The 19,285-nt window shown below is 51.8% G+C and overlaps 2 protein-coding genes across 2 annotated transcripts; both read right to left on the bottom strand.

The window, feature by feature from the left end:
• Positions 1-456: 456 nt before the first annotated feature.
• LOC118685351 (uncharacterized) lies at positions 457-6,848 on the bottom strand. Its single transcript, XM_036380845.1, has 3 exons — positions 6,806-6,848; positions 6,093-6,392; positions 457-758 (listed from the first exon to the last, which is right to left on the bottom strand). The coding sequence occupies exons 1-3, from the start codon at positions 6,846-6,848 to the stop codon at positions 457-459; spliced, it is 645 nt and encodes a 214-aa protein (XP_036236738.1).
• A 1,595-nt stretch (positions 6,849-8,443) lies between these two features.
• On the bottom strand, positions 8,444-18,239 carry LOC118685343 (uncharacterized). Its single transcript, XM_036380834.1, has 3 exons — positions 18,197-18,239; positions 17,484-17,783; positions 8,444-8,745 (listed from the first exon to the last, which is right to left on the bottom strand). The coding sequence occupies exons 1-3, from the start codon at positions 18,237-18,239 to the stop codon at positions 8,444-8,446; spliced, it is 645 nt and encodes a 214-aa protein (XP_036236727.1).
• Between the last annotated feature and the right edge of the window lie 1,046 nt (positions 18,240-19,285).

Genomic DNA, 19,285 nt, shown 5'->3' with positions numbered 1-19,285 from the left:
TGAACTGTTCCATGTCCTGCTTCCCAGGCCATGAATTGATGCTACAGATTCTACTAAGGAAGCAGAGATGGAGGAAGAAGGGAACAGGAAATAGGAAGGGACTAGGTATGAGAGGACGGAGAGGAAAAGTCAGGGGGACAGACAGAAAGCCATGAAAAGCGCAGAGTCAGAAACAATCTGAATGGGAGATAAAGGAGGTGAGACAGTGAGGATAAGAAGAATTGAGAGTCAGAAGGTGATTCAGAGATGGGAAAGAATAGAAAAGCAGCTAGAGACCAAGGTAAAGACAGATTGATGAGCACATAGATGGACAGACAGACTGTCATATCGTGTTTTACCTGAAGAGCTGGAGGGGAAGTAAGAAAACTAGGGTCTCTCAAAGAGGGCTCAGTGTGTGCTGGTGGCAGATCCCTGTTTGCCTGGAAAGGTTTGTGCTGTGCTGCACTAGCCTTTGAGTCACTGTGGATCTCTTTCAGCACAGAAATATGTGCCTGTGTCATTGAGCAGGGCATGCTGGATCTTCACAGATAAATGGTTGTTCCTAGTCCCATTACTCTGGAAGCGATTTTGGAATTCCTTCTCAAAATCTGCTTTGCTGCCTTCCACTGAATTTACAACCAGCTGCATTCTGGCATCCTTCTCCATGGGTAACTTGTACCAGAACATGTTTACAAATGTTTGCCCTGATGCAGAACATTCCAGAGTGACGGTGTCTCCCACCCGGACCACTGAATCTGGTGATTGCTGAAGGGCCCAGCCTGGAGAGACAGGAGATGAACGGTGAGAAGAGAAATGCATTGAAGAGGACAAAAAATACACATCTTTGAAGTATGTCATGAGATGGAATGGCCCCAGGATATCAGAAAGCTATGGGACAGTGCAGAGCTTCTCTGAAAAAGGCACATGGGATCAAAAATCCCCAAACAAACCAACTTCAAATACAACATTAAATCTGTTTGGAGAAAAAATGACTTTGGTACACTCAAATGAAGTATTAAAATGGGGCAGGAAAAAACAAATTTGCAGCATTGCAGAGTTTTATGACTCAATAGGTCGTGGGTAAATTCTCCTGTTTCATTGCCAACCCTCCCCCTGGATGCCTTGGGAAGGGGCAGTGCCAGAACTGGGAGCAGAGCTGAGGATGCAGCAGCAGCTCCAGTGCAGCTGCTCAGGAGGGAGGAATGCCCACTTACCCACAGGGAGCAGCATGGCCACAAGGAAGCGGTGGAAATGCATGGAGAAAGGCCCCCTCCTTCCAGGCACCTGCCCCTGGTGCCAGCACAGACACAGAGGTGTGGAAAGAGGAGGGGTGGAGAGGAAGAGATACGTCTCTCTGAGGGTGGGCAGGGCAGGGAGCGGGAGGCTGAAATGTCACCAAGGCTCTTGGCTGCCCAGGAACGGTGGGGAATGACACCTGCAGGCAGTCATGAGCTGCTTGTACTCTGCTCCTCTGGCTTCCTGCTGTGTGGGAGCGTGGCTGTGCAAGAGTAGGTGGCACTTCAGTAGGTGCCTTAGTTCAGAGCTACCACGGAGCAGGATGGGGCTGTGTGGCAGCCTGAGTGTGTGCACAGGGATGCACAAAGTGGCAGAAATTGATGGGAAGACAAGGAGATCTCAGGAATGAATGTTTGTGTCTGTGTCCCGCTGTATGTCTCCTCCCTAGCCTCCCTCACACTCACAGAGTCCCAGCCCTGCAAGCTGCCATGTGGAATCTCTGCTTCTCCCAGTCAGGCCTGACGTGTTGTCCAGGGATGGGAGAAGCTGCTGACCTGCAGAGCTGGTGTCTCTTGGAGCCTGGCACAGAATAGTTCTGTAGCTGCTCTTCTCTAACTCCAGAAAGGAATCTCCAGGAGAGAACAGGCTGCCTGTGGTCCTGCACTGGGATTGTCCTTTGGGAGACACTTCACTTTGGAGAGATTTCTGCAGAGAAGGGTGTGCCCCACAGGATGTGTGGATACACCCTGACCTTCTCTGTACCAGAGAAGAACAGATATAATCCTTGCCTCTTGATTGCAGCACTGTGCAAAAGAGCACCAGGACACAAATGGACAAAGCTGGAGAAAACCATGTCCTGTCCTCTTCCCTGCACCCAGCCTTGCTCACCTGCCCAAGGCAGTGGGAAATCCCTGCAGGCAGGAAGAGACACTCGCAGTTTGTGTGCCCTGAGTTTGGGCACAGAGCTCTGGCACAGACTCTGCACATCCGTGCTGGGCTGTGTGCACTGCAGGGTGAGGCTGGCCCACACAGGCCATCAAGTGATCCGACTGCCCAGGGCTCTGAAGGGCTTTGCACTGAAGATGTTCCCCTGTGTGCTGCCAGCAGAGGAGAGCAGCAATGCCTGCAGCCCCTCCCAAGTCTTCTGCTGCAGGTCTGAGTGTGTCCCATTGCATTCATTCCCCCAAGCTGCCTAGAGAAGATTCAGGGAAGACCCCAGATCCCTCTACAGTAGTTGTAGAAAAAAGCAAAGAGATGGGGCTGCTTTGTAGGAACCCCAATCCTGCCAGCACCATGAGCAGCACTGCAGCAGAGAGGAGGCTGTGCCTGATGTGTCCATGCAAAGGGTCTCCATGAAAAGGGTCTCCCTGCCCTCATCTCCCTGGGCTGAGCAGAGGGCAGGGCAGTGCATGGGGAGCTGTAGCAGTCTGAATTGTTGCTAGCATAGTCCAGGGTAAGGAAGCAAAAAGGAGCTTTGCATAATATCCAGAGATGTTCAATTCAGCCACCTGGTGAGATGCTCAGGGCCCAGCACCCCCAGCACAGAGAGTCTCACTGTCTCTGTACAGGAGCCTGGGGGCTGCCTCTGGACTCGGGGCAGTACAAAGATGACAGTCAATCGGAGAATAGGGACGAGGGGATCAGGGACACAGGAACAGACATAGGAACAGGGAAGGAGCCAATGGGGTCTCACAGCTTTTTGAGGGAAGCTTCTTGTGTCTCCCTACACTAGGGAATGCTCCCCCAGGGTCTCCAAAGGGAGCCTTGCAGAAGACACAGGATTTGAGGAGTCAGTGATGTTGAAGAGGCATGGCTGCTGTGTGGGGCCCTGTGTTTAGGTGCTGGGAAGCTTGGACATTAGCATGGGAATCTGCCGGGTGGGAACCACTTGGAGTGCCCTGAGCAGGCCTGTGCTGTGCACGGGTGTGTGTTATGCAGAACAGAATCATGGGATGGGCCAGCCAAGAAGGGACCTCAGGGGGTCACTGCTCCATCCTCTCTGCTCCAGCAGAGTCATCCCAGAGCACATGGCACAAAACTGTCTCCACATGGTTCTGGAATATATCCAGAGAGAGGGGCTCCACAATTTCTTTGGACAGTCTCATCCTTTGCATGGTCTTCAAAACTGCAAAGCTCTTACCACAGATTCAGGTGGAACTTGCTGTGCATCATTTTCTGCCTCTTGTCCTAGTGCTTGTCATCACAGTGAAGATGTCTCATCCTTTGCATGGTCTTCAACACTGCAAAGCTCTTAGCACAGATTCAGGTGGAACTTGCTGTGCATCATTTTCTGCCTCTTGTCCGAGTGCTTGTCATCACAGTGAAGAATCTGGATCCACCTCTAGGAGCCCTGCCTTTAGATCTTTCTAGACATTGATGAGTTGGCCACTTAGTTGTTTCTTCTCAAGGCAGAAAAGACTCAGCTCCCTCAGACTTTGTTCTCTACAGAGGTGCTCAACTCTAGTAATCACCTTTCATCTCCTGTCCTGCACATTCTCCAGGAGCTCCATGTCTCTTTTGCACCAAAGAGTGTTGCGGTGTGAAGCAATATCCTGGTTCACCTTTCCCAGTCCCTCAGCTGCGCCAACTTCTCCCCTCCCCTCGCCCTTGCCCCTTGCTAAGTGCTGTCCGTCAATCTTAACATCCCAGCAAGCACGTCGTCTGGTTGGTGAAGTTCCAAAGATGCTTCTCAGCCCTGGGGTCATTGGCCAGTCTAGGTGTCATTGTCCCCTGAGACTCCCCCCCTCCCACCTGGTTGGTGGCTCACCTACCCCTTCCCCTCCCCCTGTCCCCGTGCTTACAAAGACACGGGACCATGCGGTCGGGATTCTGTTGGAGCTGTTACTAAGATTTGGAGATCTGTGACCATGGAATAAAACTCTGGATGAACCCTCTGGCTGAATCCATTTCCTCTTCCTCTTCACCTCGCCTAAAGCCTTTCCGTTAGAGGTAAAAACAGAATTCCTGCTTGCCTGGACTTCTTCCAAGTGCCTAGCTGCAACATACAGCCAGCCAAAGGTGTCTCTGAGGTGAAATACCACAGCTGCCACTTCTGGACAAGCAGCAAGGGCCAGAGAAGCCCAGGCACATTCCACCGGGCAATATTGGGATCATATTCCAATAAAAGAGCCCAGAACAGGAGACATCACTGCAGATGTTCCTCACCAGGGCTGAGTGGAGCCTCAATTCCCTCCCCCTGCTGGCAATGCTCTTCCTAATGCATGCCAGGACACCACTGGCTTGTTGGACACCAGGACAAATTGCTGCCTCATGGGGAGCTTCTTGTCCACCAGGACCCCCAGGTCCTTCTCTGAAGAGCTGCTTCCCAGATTGTTGCAGTGAGATTTCCTGTTTCACCTATCCCAACCCCCTCCGGTGTGCCAACCTTTCCCCCTCCCCCTTTTGCCCTCCTGCCTAAGAGCTGTCCATCAATCTTAACATTCCAGCAAGGCGTCGTGTGGTGTGTAGATGCCCCTCAGGTCCGGGCTCATTGGCCTGTCCAAGTGTCTTTATCCCTTGAGCCTTCCCCTCCTCACACCTGGTTGGCCCTCACCTGTCTCTCCCCTCCCCCTGTCCCCGGGACTTCAAAGGACACCAGACCATGCGGCTGGGGTCCATCAGTGAGCTGTTACCACATTCAGAGGTCTACCATGCTGAAATAAAACTCTGGATTTAGACTCTACGATAGAAGCCACTTCTTTTTTCTTCACTGTCGCTTGAACCTTTTCCACCAAAGGTAAACTGAGTTCCTACTTTGCCTGGATTTGTTCCGAGTGCCCAGCTGCAGCACCCAGCTGGCCAAAGGTATATCTCTGGGGTGAAAAACGCCACAGCTGCCGCCTTTGGTCCAGCAGCAAAGGCCAGAAGAAGCCAGGCAGGACACTCCCGGAAACATCGGGACTAATATTCAATACCAGATGGTCAGTGCTTTCCTGTGCTGCTGCATGGAGCAATTCCTCCCCAGGTGCAGAACCCTGCATTTGCCTTTGCTGAATTTGAGCATGTTCCTCTCTGCCCATCCCTCCAACCTGTCCAGGCCCATCTGAAGGGCTGCACAGCCTTCTCAGGTATCAGAAACTCCTCCTAACTTGGTGTAATCAGGGAATTTGATAAGGACACTCTCTACCCTTCATCTGAGTCACTGATGTGCAGAACACTGTAACCTGTGGGAAATTTCTGTTATCTGCTCAGCTTGCTAATGCGACCTGTATTTTTTATCATATGTTTGCTGAAGATAAACTGTATGTGGATCAAGGGCTGGAAGGCAGGTGGATCCTGCCCCAGCCACCACTCTGCATGGAGGACTTAGGGATCCACTGAACACCTTACCAGAGTAAGCACAGGCTTGTGCTCTGCTGTTTCTATTCCTTGGCCACAGAACAACCACAGACAAGGCGTTGGAGCAGAGGAGCATGTGGGCAGCTGCCCCACGGTGCTGGAAACTTCCACACCTGCCAGGCTTTGCCTTTATGCACAGGTGCACCAAGAACTTCCCACACAAGCATTTTTCCTGTTTGACAGTGAGAAGTATGAGCATGGTTGACTGGAGTTAAGTAAGAGGAAGACAATGGAGTGCAGATTGAAGACACAAAGAAGAAGCTACGGAAGGAAAGGGAGACAGAGAGGAGAAGAAGGGCTGACAAAAGCAAGTGTAATGCAAATAAGAGTTAAATGCAGAGAGAGGCCTGGAGTGGCAAGGAGACAATGATGGACAAATAAACTGTCAGCATCTGAGAAGAGGAGGGAGGCAAGGCTAGGAAGCAGAGCAGCTAAGGAGTAAGAAGTGATCACCCTGCCTCGTGCAGCACCCACAAGGTGGAAAGCAGGTCCTGTTTGTGCAGGGATAAGTTTGTGCTCAGCTCCCTCAGCAGTCTCACCACTGTGATCACCCTCAGCACAGTAGTATGTGCCAGAGTCATTGAGAAAGGCATGTTCTATTGAGAGGCTGATACTGTCTCCTTCTATCTTGCTGCTCTTGAAATGCCTCTCAAAACCCTTCTCCACCACTACATTGGCACCTTGAACTGCATAAACCAACTGGGTCAGACTGGAATTCTTCTCTGAAGGCTGCAGGAACCAGTACATAGCTGTGTTGGAGGATTTTTTCTCAGAGCATTCCAGATTCACAGACTGGCCTTCTTTGATCACCATGTCTGGAGACTGTTCCAGGGCTAACACTGGAAAGGAAAAGTAGGAGCAGTGAGGAAGAGGAAACAATTGGAAAAAACTCAACTAAGCACTGTGAGTTGGTTGGGAAAGGGTGAGAAGGCATTGGGCAGCCAAGGGAGCAGTTCAAGGCATGGGACAGCTCTTCAGATCAGCAGGTGAATTTCCAATCTCTCCTCAATAGGCAAGGTGCATTCCTGGGCTCTTTGAGTCCAAAACCAGGAACCATCTAGGGGCTGCACAAAGAATGACAAATAGATGGGCATTGCAGAAGATTCAGGCATTCCCATTGCCCCCACATTGACTGCTGATCCTCCATGCAGAAAGCTCTACAGGATGAAGCACTGCCAGGAGCTGGCTACACAGCTGGGAGAGCAGCAGCGGGATCAGTGGAGGTGCTCAAGGCTGGGTTGAGTTCACTTACCCAGAGGGGCCAGCATGGCCACAAAGAAACAGCAGGGAACCATGGGGGGACAGCCCCTGCCCTCTCAGCAGCCTGCCCCTTGTGTCTGCCCAAAGGTTTGTGCAGAGGGAGCAGTGAGTGAGGGTGAGACATCTCGGGGTGGGGCTGGCCAAGGAATGAGAGAAAGCATTGGCTGGCTGGGAGCCTTGGGCAATGACACAAACTGTGTGTCAGCACAAACTCTTTTTCTGCAGGAAACCAGGAACCCTGCAGGGATGCAGCAGGTGGAAGGGGCAGGCTGGGTGTGGGTGGGTGTGGAGTGTAGGATGGGAATCTCAACCTGTCAGTTCTACCCGTTTCCCCATCCCACCAGGGCAAGGGGTAGTGAGGGAGTGCCTGTAACACCCAGTAGCTGACTGGGCTTTACCCACAAGAACCTGAGCACCAGACAGCATCTCCATGTCCCCACTGCTATGGCATGAGCTGCAGCTCCCCTGACCAAGCCTGTGCTTCACACTCCAGCAAGGAATTTCCAGCCTCTGTTCTTGACGGGTTATGAACATTTAGGTGAGCATCAGATTCCTCTGAGACCCTCCACTGTCCTTTGCACTGGGGCTAATGAAGTGTAGGCGATTCAGGGCAGCCATGGTGTTCTAGAAGCAAGCAGCATCCTCTACAGTGCACCAGAACCCTGCAGGGATGCAGCTGGTAGAAGGCGCAGCCTGGGTGTCCTGGGTGTGGAGGGAAGGATGGGGTTGGAAGGACAGAACTGTGCTGAGCTTGCAGGGGAGTCTGAGTGTGTGCAAGGCAGAGGAATGATGGCTGCTCCCCTCCTGCCTCTGAAGTCCTTGGGAGATGGAGCAATGAGGGATAAAGGCCACATAGAGGTCCCTTGACTTTTCTCATGCACTCTCCCTGTCTCCCCCAGACAGGGCTGGTTCAGTCCCTGCCTGGCCACCCCACGTCCCAGTCAGCTGTGTGACAGCTCTTCTTCTCTCTGCAGCCCTGTGAGCACAGCAAATACCACCTGTGAGATGGAGGCAGGACCCTGAAGGACACCACAGCAGCCCAAGCCCTCAGAGCTGTGAGGGCTCTCATGGGTGCTGCAGTGAGAGCGGCAGGAGAGGAAGGTAAATACCTGTGGGGAGCTGAGGCGCAGTGAGCCTTGACTTTGCAGCTGGTGGAGAGGGAAGTGCTGTGTGAACTATTCCACATCCTGCTTCCCAGGCCTTGAATTGATGTAACTGATTGTAAGGAAGGAGAGATGGAGGAGGATGGGAAGAGGAGAGTGGAAGGAACTAGGTATATGAGGACAGAGAGGAAAAGTCATGGGGAAAGACAGAATGACATGAAAAGATGAAAGTGAGAAGCAGTTTTTGAATGGCAGAGAAATGATAGGAGATAGGAAAAGAAGAAACCAGAGTGAGAAGGTAATTCAGAGATGGAAAATCATAGCAAAGAAGCTAGAGACCAAGCTAAAGACAGACTGATGAGCAGATAGATAGACAGAAGGACAGACAGACAGTTATACCGTGTTTCACTGTAGAGCTTGGGGCCAAGTAAAAACAGGAGTTAACTCAAACACAGGGCTCAGGGTGTGCTGGTGGCAGATCCCTGTTTGCCTGGAAAGGTTTGTGCTGTGCTGCACCAGCCTTTGAGTCACTGTGGATCTTGTTCAGCACAGAAATATGTGCCTGTGTCATTGAGCAGGGCATGCTGGATCTTCACAGATAAATGGTTGTTCCTAGTCCCATTACTCTGGAAGCGATTTTGGAATTCCTTCTCAAGATCTGCTTTGCCACCTTCCACTGAGTAGACAACCAGCTGCATTCTGGCATCCTTCTCCGTGGGTAACTTGTACCAGAACATGGTCTTGACTGCATTCCCCAGTCCAGAACATTCCAGAGTGACGGTGTCTCCCACCCGGACCACTGAATCTGGTGATTGCTGAAGGGCCCAGCCTGGAGAGACAGGAGATGGAAGGTGGGAAGTGAAATGCATTGAAGAAGTCAAAAATACCAGCGATTCAAGTATGAATGTAATGACAACAGGATATTAGAAAGCTATGGAACAAAGTGACCTGCTTCTCTAAAAAAAGGTAGATGGTGTGAAAAGACCCAAGACAAATCAGCTTTAAATGCAAGAGTAAATATGTATTGAGAAATAATGACTTTGGTACACTCAAATGAAGTATTTAAATGGGGAAGGAATTAAAAAAATTGTAGCTTTGCAGGGTTTCCTGATTCAATAGGTGGTTAAAATATTCACCGGGTTCATTGCCAACCCTCCCCCTGGATGCCTTGGGAAGGGGCAGTGCCAGAACTGGGAGCAGAGCTGAGGATGCAGCAGCAGCTCCAGTGCAGCTGCTCAGGAGGGAGGAATGCCCACTTACCCACAGGGAGCAGCATGGCCACAAGGAAGCGGTGGAAATGCATGGAGAAAGGCCCCCTCCTTCCCGGCACCTGCCCCTGGGGCTAGCACAGACACAGAGGTGTGGAAAGAGGAGGGGTGGAGAGGAAGAGATACGTCTCTCTGAGGGTGGGCAGGGCAGGGAGCGGGAGGCTGAAATGTCACCAAGGCTCTTGGCTGCCCAGGAACGGTGGGGAATGACACCTGCAGGCAGTCACGAGCTGCTTGTACTCTGCTCCTCTGGCTTCCTGCTGTGTGGGAGCGTGGCTGTGCAAGAGTAGGTGGCACTTCAGTAGGTGCCTTAGTTCAGAGCTACCACGGAGCAGGATGGGGCTGTGTGGCAGCCTGAGTGTGTGCACAGGGATGCACAAAGTGGCAGAAATTGATGGGAAGACAAGGAGATCTCAAGAATGCATGTTTGTGTCTGTGTCCCGCTGTATGTCTCCTCCCTAGCCTCCCTCACACTCACAGAGTCCCAGCCCTGCAAGCTGCCATGTGGAATCTCTGCTTCTCCCAGTCAGGCCTGACGTGTTGTCCACGGATGGGAGAAGCTGCTGACCTGCAGAGCTGGTGTCTCTTGGAGCCTGGCACAGAATAGTTCTTTTGCTGCCAGGCTCCAACTCAAAAAGGGGGATCTCAAGGACAAAAAATGCTGCCTGTGCTTCTGCACTGGGATTTTCCATTGGGAGACTATACTTTGGAAAGATTTCTGAGGAGAAGGGTGTGCCCCACAGGATGTGTGGATACACCCTGACCTTCTCCATGCCAGAGAAGAACAGATATAATCCTTGCCTCTTTATTGCAGCACTCTGCACAAGAGCACAAGGACACAAATGGACACAGCTGGAGAAAACCATGTCCTGTCCTCTTCCCTGCACCCGGCCTTGCTCACCTGCCCAAGTCAGTGGGTAATCAAGTCCCTGCAGGCAGGAAGAGACACTCGCAGTTTGTGTGCCCTGAGTTTGGGCACAGAGCTCTGGCACAGACTCTGCACATGCGTGCTGGGCTGTGTGCACTGCAGGGTGAGGCTGGCCCACACAGGCCATCAAGTGATCCGACTGCCCAGGGCTCTGAAGGGCTTTGCACTGAAGATGTTCCCCTGTGTGCTGCCAGCAGAGGAGAGCAGCAATGCCTGCAGCTCCTCCCAAATCCTCTGCTGCAGATCTGATTGTGTCCCATTGCATTCATTCCCCCAAGCTGCCCAGAGAAGATTCTGGGAAGACCCCAGATCCCTCTACAGTAGTTGTAGAAAAAAGCAAAGAGACGGGGCTGCTTTGTAGGAAGCCCAAATCCTGCAGCAGAGAGGAGGCTGTGCCTGATGTGTCCATGCAAAGGGTCTCCAGTTGCTTGGGCTGAGCAGAGGGCAGGGCAGTGCATGGGGAGCCTTGCAGAAGACACAGGATTTGAGGAGTCAGTGATGTTGAAGAGACATGGCTGCTGTGTGGGGCCCTGTGTTTAGGTGCTGGGAAGCTTGGACATTAGCGTGGGAATCTGCAGGGTGGGAACCACCTGGAGTGCCCTGAGCAGGCCTGTGCTGTGCACGGGTGTGTGTTATGCAGTACCATAGAATCATGGGATGGGCCAGCCAAGAAGGGACCTCAGGGGGTCACTGCTCCAACCTCCCTGCTCCAGCAGAGTCATCCCAGCGCACATGGCACAACACTGTCTCCACATGGTTCTGGAATATCTCCAGAGACAGAGGCTCCACAATTTCTTTGGAGAGTCTTCTCCTTTGCATGGTCTTCAACGCTGCAAAGCTCTTAGCACAGATTCAGGTGGAACTTGCTGTGCATCATTTTCTGCCTCTTGTCCTAGTGCTTGTCATCACAGTGAAGAACCTGGATCCACCTCTAGGAACCCTGCCTTCTGTTCCTTGTAGACATTGATGAGGTGGCCACTTAGTTGTTTCTTCTTAAAGCAGAACATGCCCAGCTTCCTCAGCCTTTGTTCTCGACAGAGGTGCTCCACTCTAGTAATCACCTTTCATCTCCTGTCCTGCACATTCTCCAGGAGCTCCATGTCTCTTTTGCACCAAAGAGTGTTGCGGTGTGAAGCAATATCCTGGTTCACCTTTCCCAGTCCCTCAGCTGTGCCAACTTCTCCCCTCCCCTCACCCTTGCCCCTTGCTAAGTGCTGTCCGTCAATCTTGACATTCCAGCAAGCGCGTCGTCTGGTTGGTGAAGTTCCAAAGATGCTTCGCAGCCCTGGGGTCATTGGCCAGTCTAGGTGTCATTGTCCCCTGAGACTCCCTCCCCTTTCCACCTGGTGGGTGGCTCACCTACCCCTTCCCCTCCCCCTTTCCCCAGGCTTGCAAAGACACGGGACCATGCGGTCGGGATTCTGTTGGAGCTGTTACCAAGACAAATAGATGGGCATTGCAGAAGATTCAGGCATTCCCATTGCCCCCACATTGACTGCTGATCCTCCATGCAGAAAGCTCTGCAGGATGAAGCACTGCCAGGAGCTGGCTACACAGCTGGGAGAGCAGCAGCGGGATCAGTGGAGGTGCTCAGGGCTGGGTTGAGTTCACTTACCCAGAGGGGCCAGCATGGCCACAAAGAAACAGCAGGGAACCATGGGGGGAAAGCCCCTGCCCTCTCAGCAGCCTGCCTCTTGTGTCTGCCCAAAGGTTTGTGCAGAGGTAGCAGTGAGTGAGGGTGAGACATCTCGGGGTGGGGCTGGCCGAGGAATGAGAGAAGGCATTGGCTGGCTGGGAGCCCTGGGCAATGACACAAACTGTGTGTCAGCACAAACTCTGTTTCTGCAGGAAACCAGGAACTCTGCAGGGATGCAGTGTCCGGTCGGCTGTCTGTCTCTGCCCAGACACACGTAGGGTGGTTCTAGGGCCACCCGCGCTTCAAATGCCTATTCTGGACTCTTCAGTTTTTTGGTCTTCAGATTGTTTGTTATTTCTTATCTACAGAATTTTCTTTTTGCCCAGCAGAGGTGTGCCCTGCAAGGCAGCCAAGGGCACTCTGACCCCCACGGGGCAGTCGTGTCTTTTTATACTAAAAACTACGTACATCATATTTACCTTTCTTTCCCACTACCTTTCAACCATATTAGCAAGTGCACCTTCACCATGGACCAATCCCCATGTGCCAACATCACCACAGAAAATAGATGACAAGAAGAAGAAAGAAGAAGGACAAGACACCCACTGATCCCGCCATCTTGTCTCCACCTGTACCAAAACTCTAAAATCTTTATTTCACCCTGTAAATACATCATTCCTGCACCATCCATTCCTAAGTGACTCTCATGTCCTCAAAGAGGTGGCACATACCTAGAGGGATCAAAGTCAAGCTACCAGACGCTCCTGGCAACATTCAAGGATTTCCCAGCCCCCCAAGGGTTCTCTCGGTAACTCTGCACATCCAGAGTGATGTGCTGAGTTCCCACAATGGAGCAGGGGGAAAAGGCAGGCTGGGTGTGCTGGGTGTGGAGGGAAGGATGGGGTTGGAAGGACAGAACTGTGCTGAGCTTGCAGGGGAGTCTGAGTGTGTGCAAGGCAGAGGAATGATGGCTGCTCCCCTCCTGCCTCTGAAGTCCTTGGGAGATGGAGCAATGAGGGATAAAGGCCACATAGAGGGCCCTTGACTTTTCTCATGCACTCTCCCTGTCTTCCCCAGACAGGGCTGGTTCAGTCCCTGCCTGGCCACCCCACATCCCAGCCAGCTCTGTGACAGCTCTTCTTCTCTCTGCAGCCCTGTGAGCACAGCAAACACCACCTGTGAGAGGGAGGCAGGACCCTGAAGGACACCACAGCAGCCCAAGCCCTCAGAGCTGTGAGGGCTCTCATGGGTGCTGCAGTGAGAGCGGCAGGAGAGGAAGGTAAATACCTGTGGGGAGCTGAGGCGCAGTGAGCCTTGTCTTTGCAGCTAGTAGAGACGGAAAGTGCTGTGTGAACTATTCCACATCCTGCTTCCCAGGCCTTGAATTGATTTAACTGATTGTAAGGAAGGAGAGATGGAGGAGGATGGGAAGAGGAGAGAGGAAGGAACTAGGTATATGAGGACAGAGAGGAAAAGTCATGGGGAAAGACAGAATGACATGAAAAGATGAAAGTGAGAAGCAGTTTTTGAATGGCAGAGAAATGATAGGAGATAGGACAAGAAGAAACCAGAGTGAGAAGGTAATTCAGAGATGGAAAATCATAGCAAAGAAGCTAGAGACCAAGCTAAAGACAGATTGATGAGCAGATAGATAGACAGAAGGACAGACAGACAGTTATACTGTGTTTCACTGTAGAGCTTGGGGCCAAGTAAAAAAAGGAGTTTACTCAAACACAGGGCTCAGTGTGTGCTGGTGGCAGATCCCTGTTTGCCTGCAAGGGTTTGTGCAGTGCTGCACCAGCCTTTGAGTCCCTGTGGATCTCTTTCAGCACAGAAATATGTGCCTGTGTCATTGAGCAGGGCATGCTGTATCTTCACAGATAAATGGTTGTTCCTAGTCCCATTACTCTGGAAGCGATTTTGGAATTCCTTCTCAAAATCTGCTTTGCCACCTTCCACTGAATATACAACCAGCTGCATTCTGGCATCCTTCTCCGTGGGTAACTTGTACCAGAACATGGTCTTGACTGCATTCCCCAGTCCAGAACATTCCAGAGTGACGGTGTCTCCCACCCGGACCACTGAATCTGGTGATTGCTGAAGGGCCCAGCCTGGAGAGACAGGAGATGGAAGGTGGGAAGTGAAATGCTTTGAAGAAGTCAAAAATACCAGCGATTCAAGTATGAATGTAATGACAACAGGATATCAGAAAGCTATGGAACAAAGTGACCTGCTTCTCTAAAAAAAGATAAATGGTGTGAAAAGACCCAAGACAAATCAGCTTTAAATGCAAGAGTAAATATGTATTGAGAAATAATGACTTTGGTACATTCAAGTGAAGTATTAAAATGGGGAAGGAATTAAAAAAATTGTAGCTTTGCAGGGTTTCCTGATTCAATAAGTGGTTAAAATATTCACCGGGTTCATTGCCAACCCTCCCCCTGGATGCCTTCGGAAGGGGCAGTGCCAGAACTGGGAGCAGAGCTGAGGATGCAGCAGCAGCTCCAGTGCAGCTGCTCAGGAGGGAGGAATGCCCACTTACCCACAGGGAGCAGCATGGCCACAAGGAAGCATTGGAAATGCATGGAGAAAGGACCCTCCTTCCCGGCACCTGCCCCTGGGGCCAGCACAGACACAGAGGTGTGGAAAGAGGAGGGTGGAGAGGAAGAGATACGTCTCTCTGAGGGTGGGCAGGGCAGGGAGCGGGAGGCTGAAATGTCACCAAGGCTCTTGGCTGCCCAGGAACGGTGGGGAATGACACCTGCAGGCAGTCATGAGCTGCTTGTACTCTGCTCCTCTGGCTTCCTGCTGTGTGGGAGCGTGGCTGTGCAAGAGTAGGTGGCACTTCAGTAGGTGCCTTAGTTCAGAGCTACCACGGAGCAGGATGGGGCTGTGTGGCAGCCTGAGTGTGTGCACAGGGATGCACAAAGTGGCAGAAATTGATGGGAAGACAAGGAGATCTCAAGAATGCATGTTTGTGTCTGTGTCCCGCTGTTTGTCTCCTCCCTAGCCTCCCTCACACTCACAGAGTCCCAGCCCTGCAAGCTGCCATGTGGAATCTCTGCTTCTCCCAGTCAGGCCTGACGTGTTGTCCACGGATGGGAGAAGCTGCTGACCTGCAGAGCTGGTGTCTCTTGGAGCCTGGCACAGAATAGTTCTGTTGCTGCCAGGCTCCAACTCAAAAAGGGGGATCTCAAGGAGAAAAAATGCGTCCTGTGCTTCTTCACTGGGATTTTCCATTGGGAGACTCTATACTTTGGAAAGATTTCTGAGGAGAAGGGTGTGCCCCACAGGATGTGTGGATACACCCTGACCTTCTCCATGCCAGAGAAGAACAGATATAATCCTTGCCTCTTTATTGCAGCACTGTGCAAATGAGCACCAGGACACAAATGGACACAGCTGGAGAAAACCATGTCCTGTCCTCTTCCCTGCACCCGGCCTTGCTCACCTGCCCAAGGCAGTGGGAAATCCCTGCAGGCAGGGAGAGACACTCGCAGTTTGTGTGCCCTGAGTTTGGGCACAGAGCTCTGGCACAGACTCTGCACATCCGTGCTGGGCTGTGTGCACTGCAGGGTGAGGCTGGCCCACACAGGCCATCAAGAGATCCGACTGCCCAGGGCTCTGAAGGGCTTTGCACTGAAGATGTTCCCCTGTGTGCTGTCAGCAGAGGAGAGCAGCAATGCCTGCAGCTCCTCCCAAATCCTCTGCTGCAGGTCTGAGTGTGTCCCATTGCATTCATTCCCCCAAGCTGCCTAGAGAATATTCTGGGAAGACCCCAGATTCCTCTACAGTAGTTCTGGTAAAAAGCAAAGAGATGGGGCTGCTTTGTAGGAAGCCCAAATCCTGCCAGCACCATGAGCAGCACTGCAGCAGAGAGGAGGCTGTGCCTGATGTGTCCATGCAAAGGGTCTCCAGTTGCCTGGGGTGAGCAGAGGGCAGGGCAGTGCACGGGGAGCCTTGCAGAAGACACAGGATTTGAGGAGTCAGTGATGTTGAAGAGGCATGGCTGCTGTGTGGGGCCCTGTGTTTAGGTGCTGGGAAGCTTGGACATTAGCATGGGAATCTGCAGGGTGGGAACCACCTGGAGTGCCCTGAGCAGGCCTGTGCTGTGCACGGGTGTGTGTTATGCAGGACAGAATCATGGGATGAGCTAGCTGCTCAAGCAGAGTTATCCCAGACCACATGGCGCACAGTTGTATCCATATGGTTCTGGGATATCTCCCAATAGACTCCACAATTTCTTTGGGCAATCTGTTACAGTGCACAGTCTTTCACATTGCAAAGCTCTGTCCTTACATTCGCGTGGAACTTCCTGTGCATCATTTTCTGCCTTTTGCATCTTGCCCTCGTGCTTGGCATCCCAGTGAAGAACCTGGATTCACCTCTTGGAACCCTCCCATTCAGATAGCTGTAGGCATTGATGAAACTTGGTTGTTTCTTCTCAAAGCAGAAGAGGCCCAGCTCCCTCAGGCTTTATGTGCAAAAGTGGTGCTCGAATCTACTAATCATCATTCTTCTTGTCTTCTGAACATTGTCCAAGAGCTACGTGTCTCTTTTGTACCAAGGAGCCCAGAAATGGACAAAACACAGTAGATTTGCCTCAACAGGGCTGAGTGGAGTGGAGCCTCACTTGCCCTGCTGGCAATGCTCTTCCTAATGCATCCCAGGACACCTCTGGCTTCTTGTACAGCACGACACACTGCTGGCTCATGGACAGCTTCTTGTCCACCAGGAGCCCCAGGTCCTTCTCTGAAGAGCTGCTCTCCAGCTGTTTTGCCTGCAGCCTGTGCTGGTACATGGGGTTATTTGTCCACTCACATAAAATCCTGCATTTGCCTTTGGTGAATTTCAGGATGCTCCTCTCTGCCCATCCCTCCAACTTGTCAAGGCCCATCTGAAGAGCTGCACAGCCCTGTGGGCTATCAGCAATTCCTCCTAATTTGGTGTGACCAGTGAAGTTCATGAGGAAACTCTCTACGCCATCACCAGTATCACTGATGAACAGAACACTGTAACCTCTTGGAAATTTCAATTAGCTGTACAGCTTGTGAACATACCTTATAATTTTAGAATGTTTTTGGTAAAGCTGAACTCTATTATGTGCATCAAGGGCTGGAAGGCAGGTGGATCCTGCCCCAGCCACCACTCTGCATGGAGGACTTAGGGATCCACTGAACACCTTACCAGAGTAAGCACAGGCTTGTGCTCTGCTGTTCCTATTCCTTGGCCACAGAACAACCACAGACAAGGCGTTGGAGCAGAGGAGCATGTGGGCAGCTGCCCCACGGTGCTGGCAACTTCCACACCTGCCAGGCCTTGCCTTTATGCACAGGTGCACCAAGAACTTCCCACACAAGCATTTTTCCTGTTTGACAGTGAGAAGTATGAGCAGGGCTGACTGGAGTTAAGTAAGAGGAAGACAATGGAGTGCAGATTGAAGACACAAAGAAGAAGCTATGGAAGGAAAGGGAGACAGAGAGGAGAAGAAGGGATGAGAGAAACAACTGTAGTGCAAATAGGAGTTAAATGCACAGGGAGGCCTGGATTGGCAAAGAGACAATGATGGACAAATAAACTGTCAGCATCTGAGAAGAGGAGGAAGACTAGGCTAGGAAGCAGAGCAGCTAAGGAGTAAGAAGTGATCACCCTGCCTCGTGCAGCACCCACAAGGTGGAAAGCAGGTCCTGTTTGTGCAGGGAGAAGTTTGTGCTCAGCTCCCTCAGCAGTCTCACCACTGTGTTCACTCTCAGCACAGTAGTATGTGCCAGAGTCATTGAGAAAGGCATGTTCTATTGAGAGGGTGATACTGTCTCCTTCTATCTTGCTGCTCTTGAAATGCCTCTCAAAACCCTTCTCCACCTCTGCATTAAGACCTTCAAAAGCATAAGCCAACTGGGTCAGACTGGAATTCTTCTCTGAAGGCTGCAGGAACCAGTACATAACTCTGTTGGAGGATTTCTTCTCAGAGCATTCCAGATTCACAGACTGGCCTTCTTTGATCACCATGTCTGGAGACTGTTCCAGGGCTAACACTGGAAAGGAAAAGTAGAAGAAGTTAGGAAGAGGAAAAAATTGGAAAAATCTCAATTAGGCACTGTGGATTGGTAGGGAAAGGGTGAGAATGCATTGGGCAGCCAAGGGAGCAGTTCAAGGCATGGGACAGCTCTTCAGATCAGCAGGTGAATTTCCAATCTCTCCTCAATAGGCAAGGTGCATTCCTGGGCTGTTTGTGTCCAAAACCAGGAACCATCTAGGGGCTGCACAAAGAATGACAAATAGATGGGCATTGCAGAAGATTCAGGGATTCCCATTGCCCCCACACTGACTGCTGATCCTCCATGCAGAAAGCTCTGCAGGATGAAGCACTGCCAGGAGCTGGCTACACAGCTGGGAGAGCAGCAGCGGGATCAGTGGAGGTGCTCAGGGCTGGGTTGAGTTCACTTACCCAGAGGGGCCAGCATGGCCACAAAGAAACAGCAGGGAACCATGGGGGGACAGCCCCTGCCCTCTCAGCAGCCTGCCCCTTGTGTCTGCCCAAAGGTTTGTGCAGAGGGAGCAGTGAGTGAGGGTGAGACATCTCGGGGTGGGGCTGGCCAAGGAATGAGAGAAGGCATTGGCTGGCTGGGAGCCCTGGGCAATGACACAAACTGTGTGTCAGCACAAACTCTGTTTCTGCAGGAAACCAGGAACCCTGCAGGGATGCAGCAGGTGGAAGGGGCAGGCTGGGTGTGGGTGGGTGTGGAGTGTAGGATGGGAATCTCAACCTGTCAGTTCTACCCTTTTCCCCATCCCACCAGGGCAAGAGGGTAGAGAGGGAGTGCCTGTAACACCCAGCAGCTGACTGGGCTTTACCCACAAGAACCTGAGCACCAGACAGCATCTCCATGTACCCACTGCTATGGCATGAGCTGCAGCTCCCCTGACCAAGCTTGTGCTTCACACTCCAGCAAGAAATTTCCAGCCTCTGTTCTTGATGGATTATGAACATTTAGGTGAGGATTTCCCTGGCCACTTGTGCACTTTTTTAACTGGAGGTAAAGAGGAATAAGCAAGTCAGGGCACCCTTGTGACTTTCAGCAAGGAGCAGGAGATGTAGTGGATGGGCCAGACAAGATGCTCAAAAACACCCACAACCCCTGCTGAAAACTCCACTTGGACTTCTTCCTCCTGGTCCTTGTCCTGGTCACCAGGGACATTCCCTGGCTCACCTGGGCAGTCTCCTGCTGTGGGCAGGGAGAATTCTCAAACATCAGAGAGTTCAGGCCAAAGGGTAGGGCTGTAACTTGGGCTGTGTGTTGATTCCCTGGAGACCAGTGGGGCCAAGGACCAGTGGGCTTTGTCTTTCCAGCTGGTGGAGAAGCAAAATTCTGTGTGAACTGTTCCATGTCCTGCTTCCCAGGCCATGAATTGATGCTACAGATTCTACTAAGGAAGCAGAGATGGAGGAAGAAGGGAACAGGAAATAGGAAGGGACTAGGTATGAGAGGACAGAGAGGAAAAGTCAGGAGGACAGACAGAATGACATGAAAAGCGC

This window comes from Molothrus ater, chromosome 2, assembly GCF_012460135.2.
Source record: "Molothrus ater isolate BHLD 08-10-18 breed brown headed cowbird chromosome 2, BPBGC_Mater_1.1, whole genome shotgun sequence".
Classification (NCBI taxonomy): Eukaryota; Metazoa; Chordata; class Aves; order Passeriformes; family Icteridae; genus Molothrus; species Molothrus ater.
The sequence above is the reverse complement of the archived record's forward strand: the minus strand, read 5'-3'. Positions and strand labels throughout refer to the sequence as shown.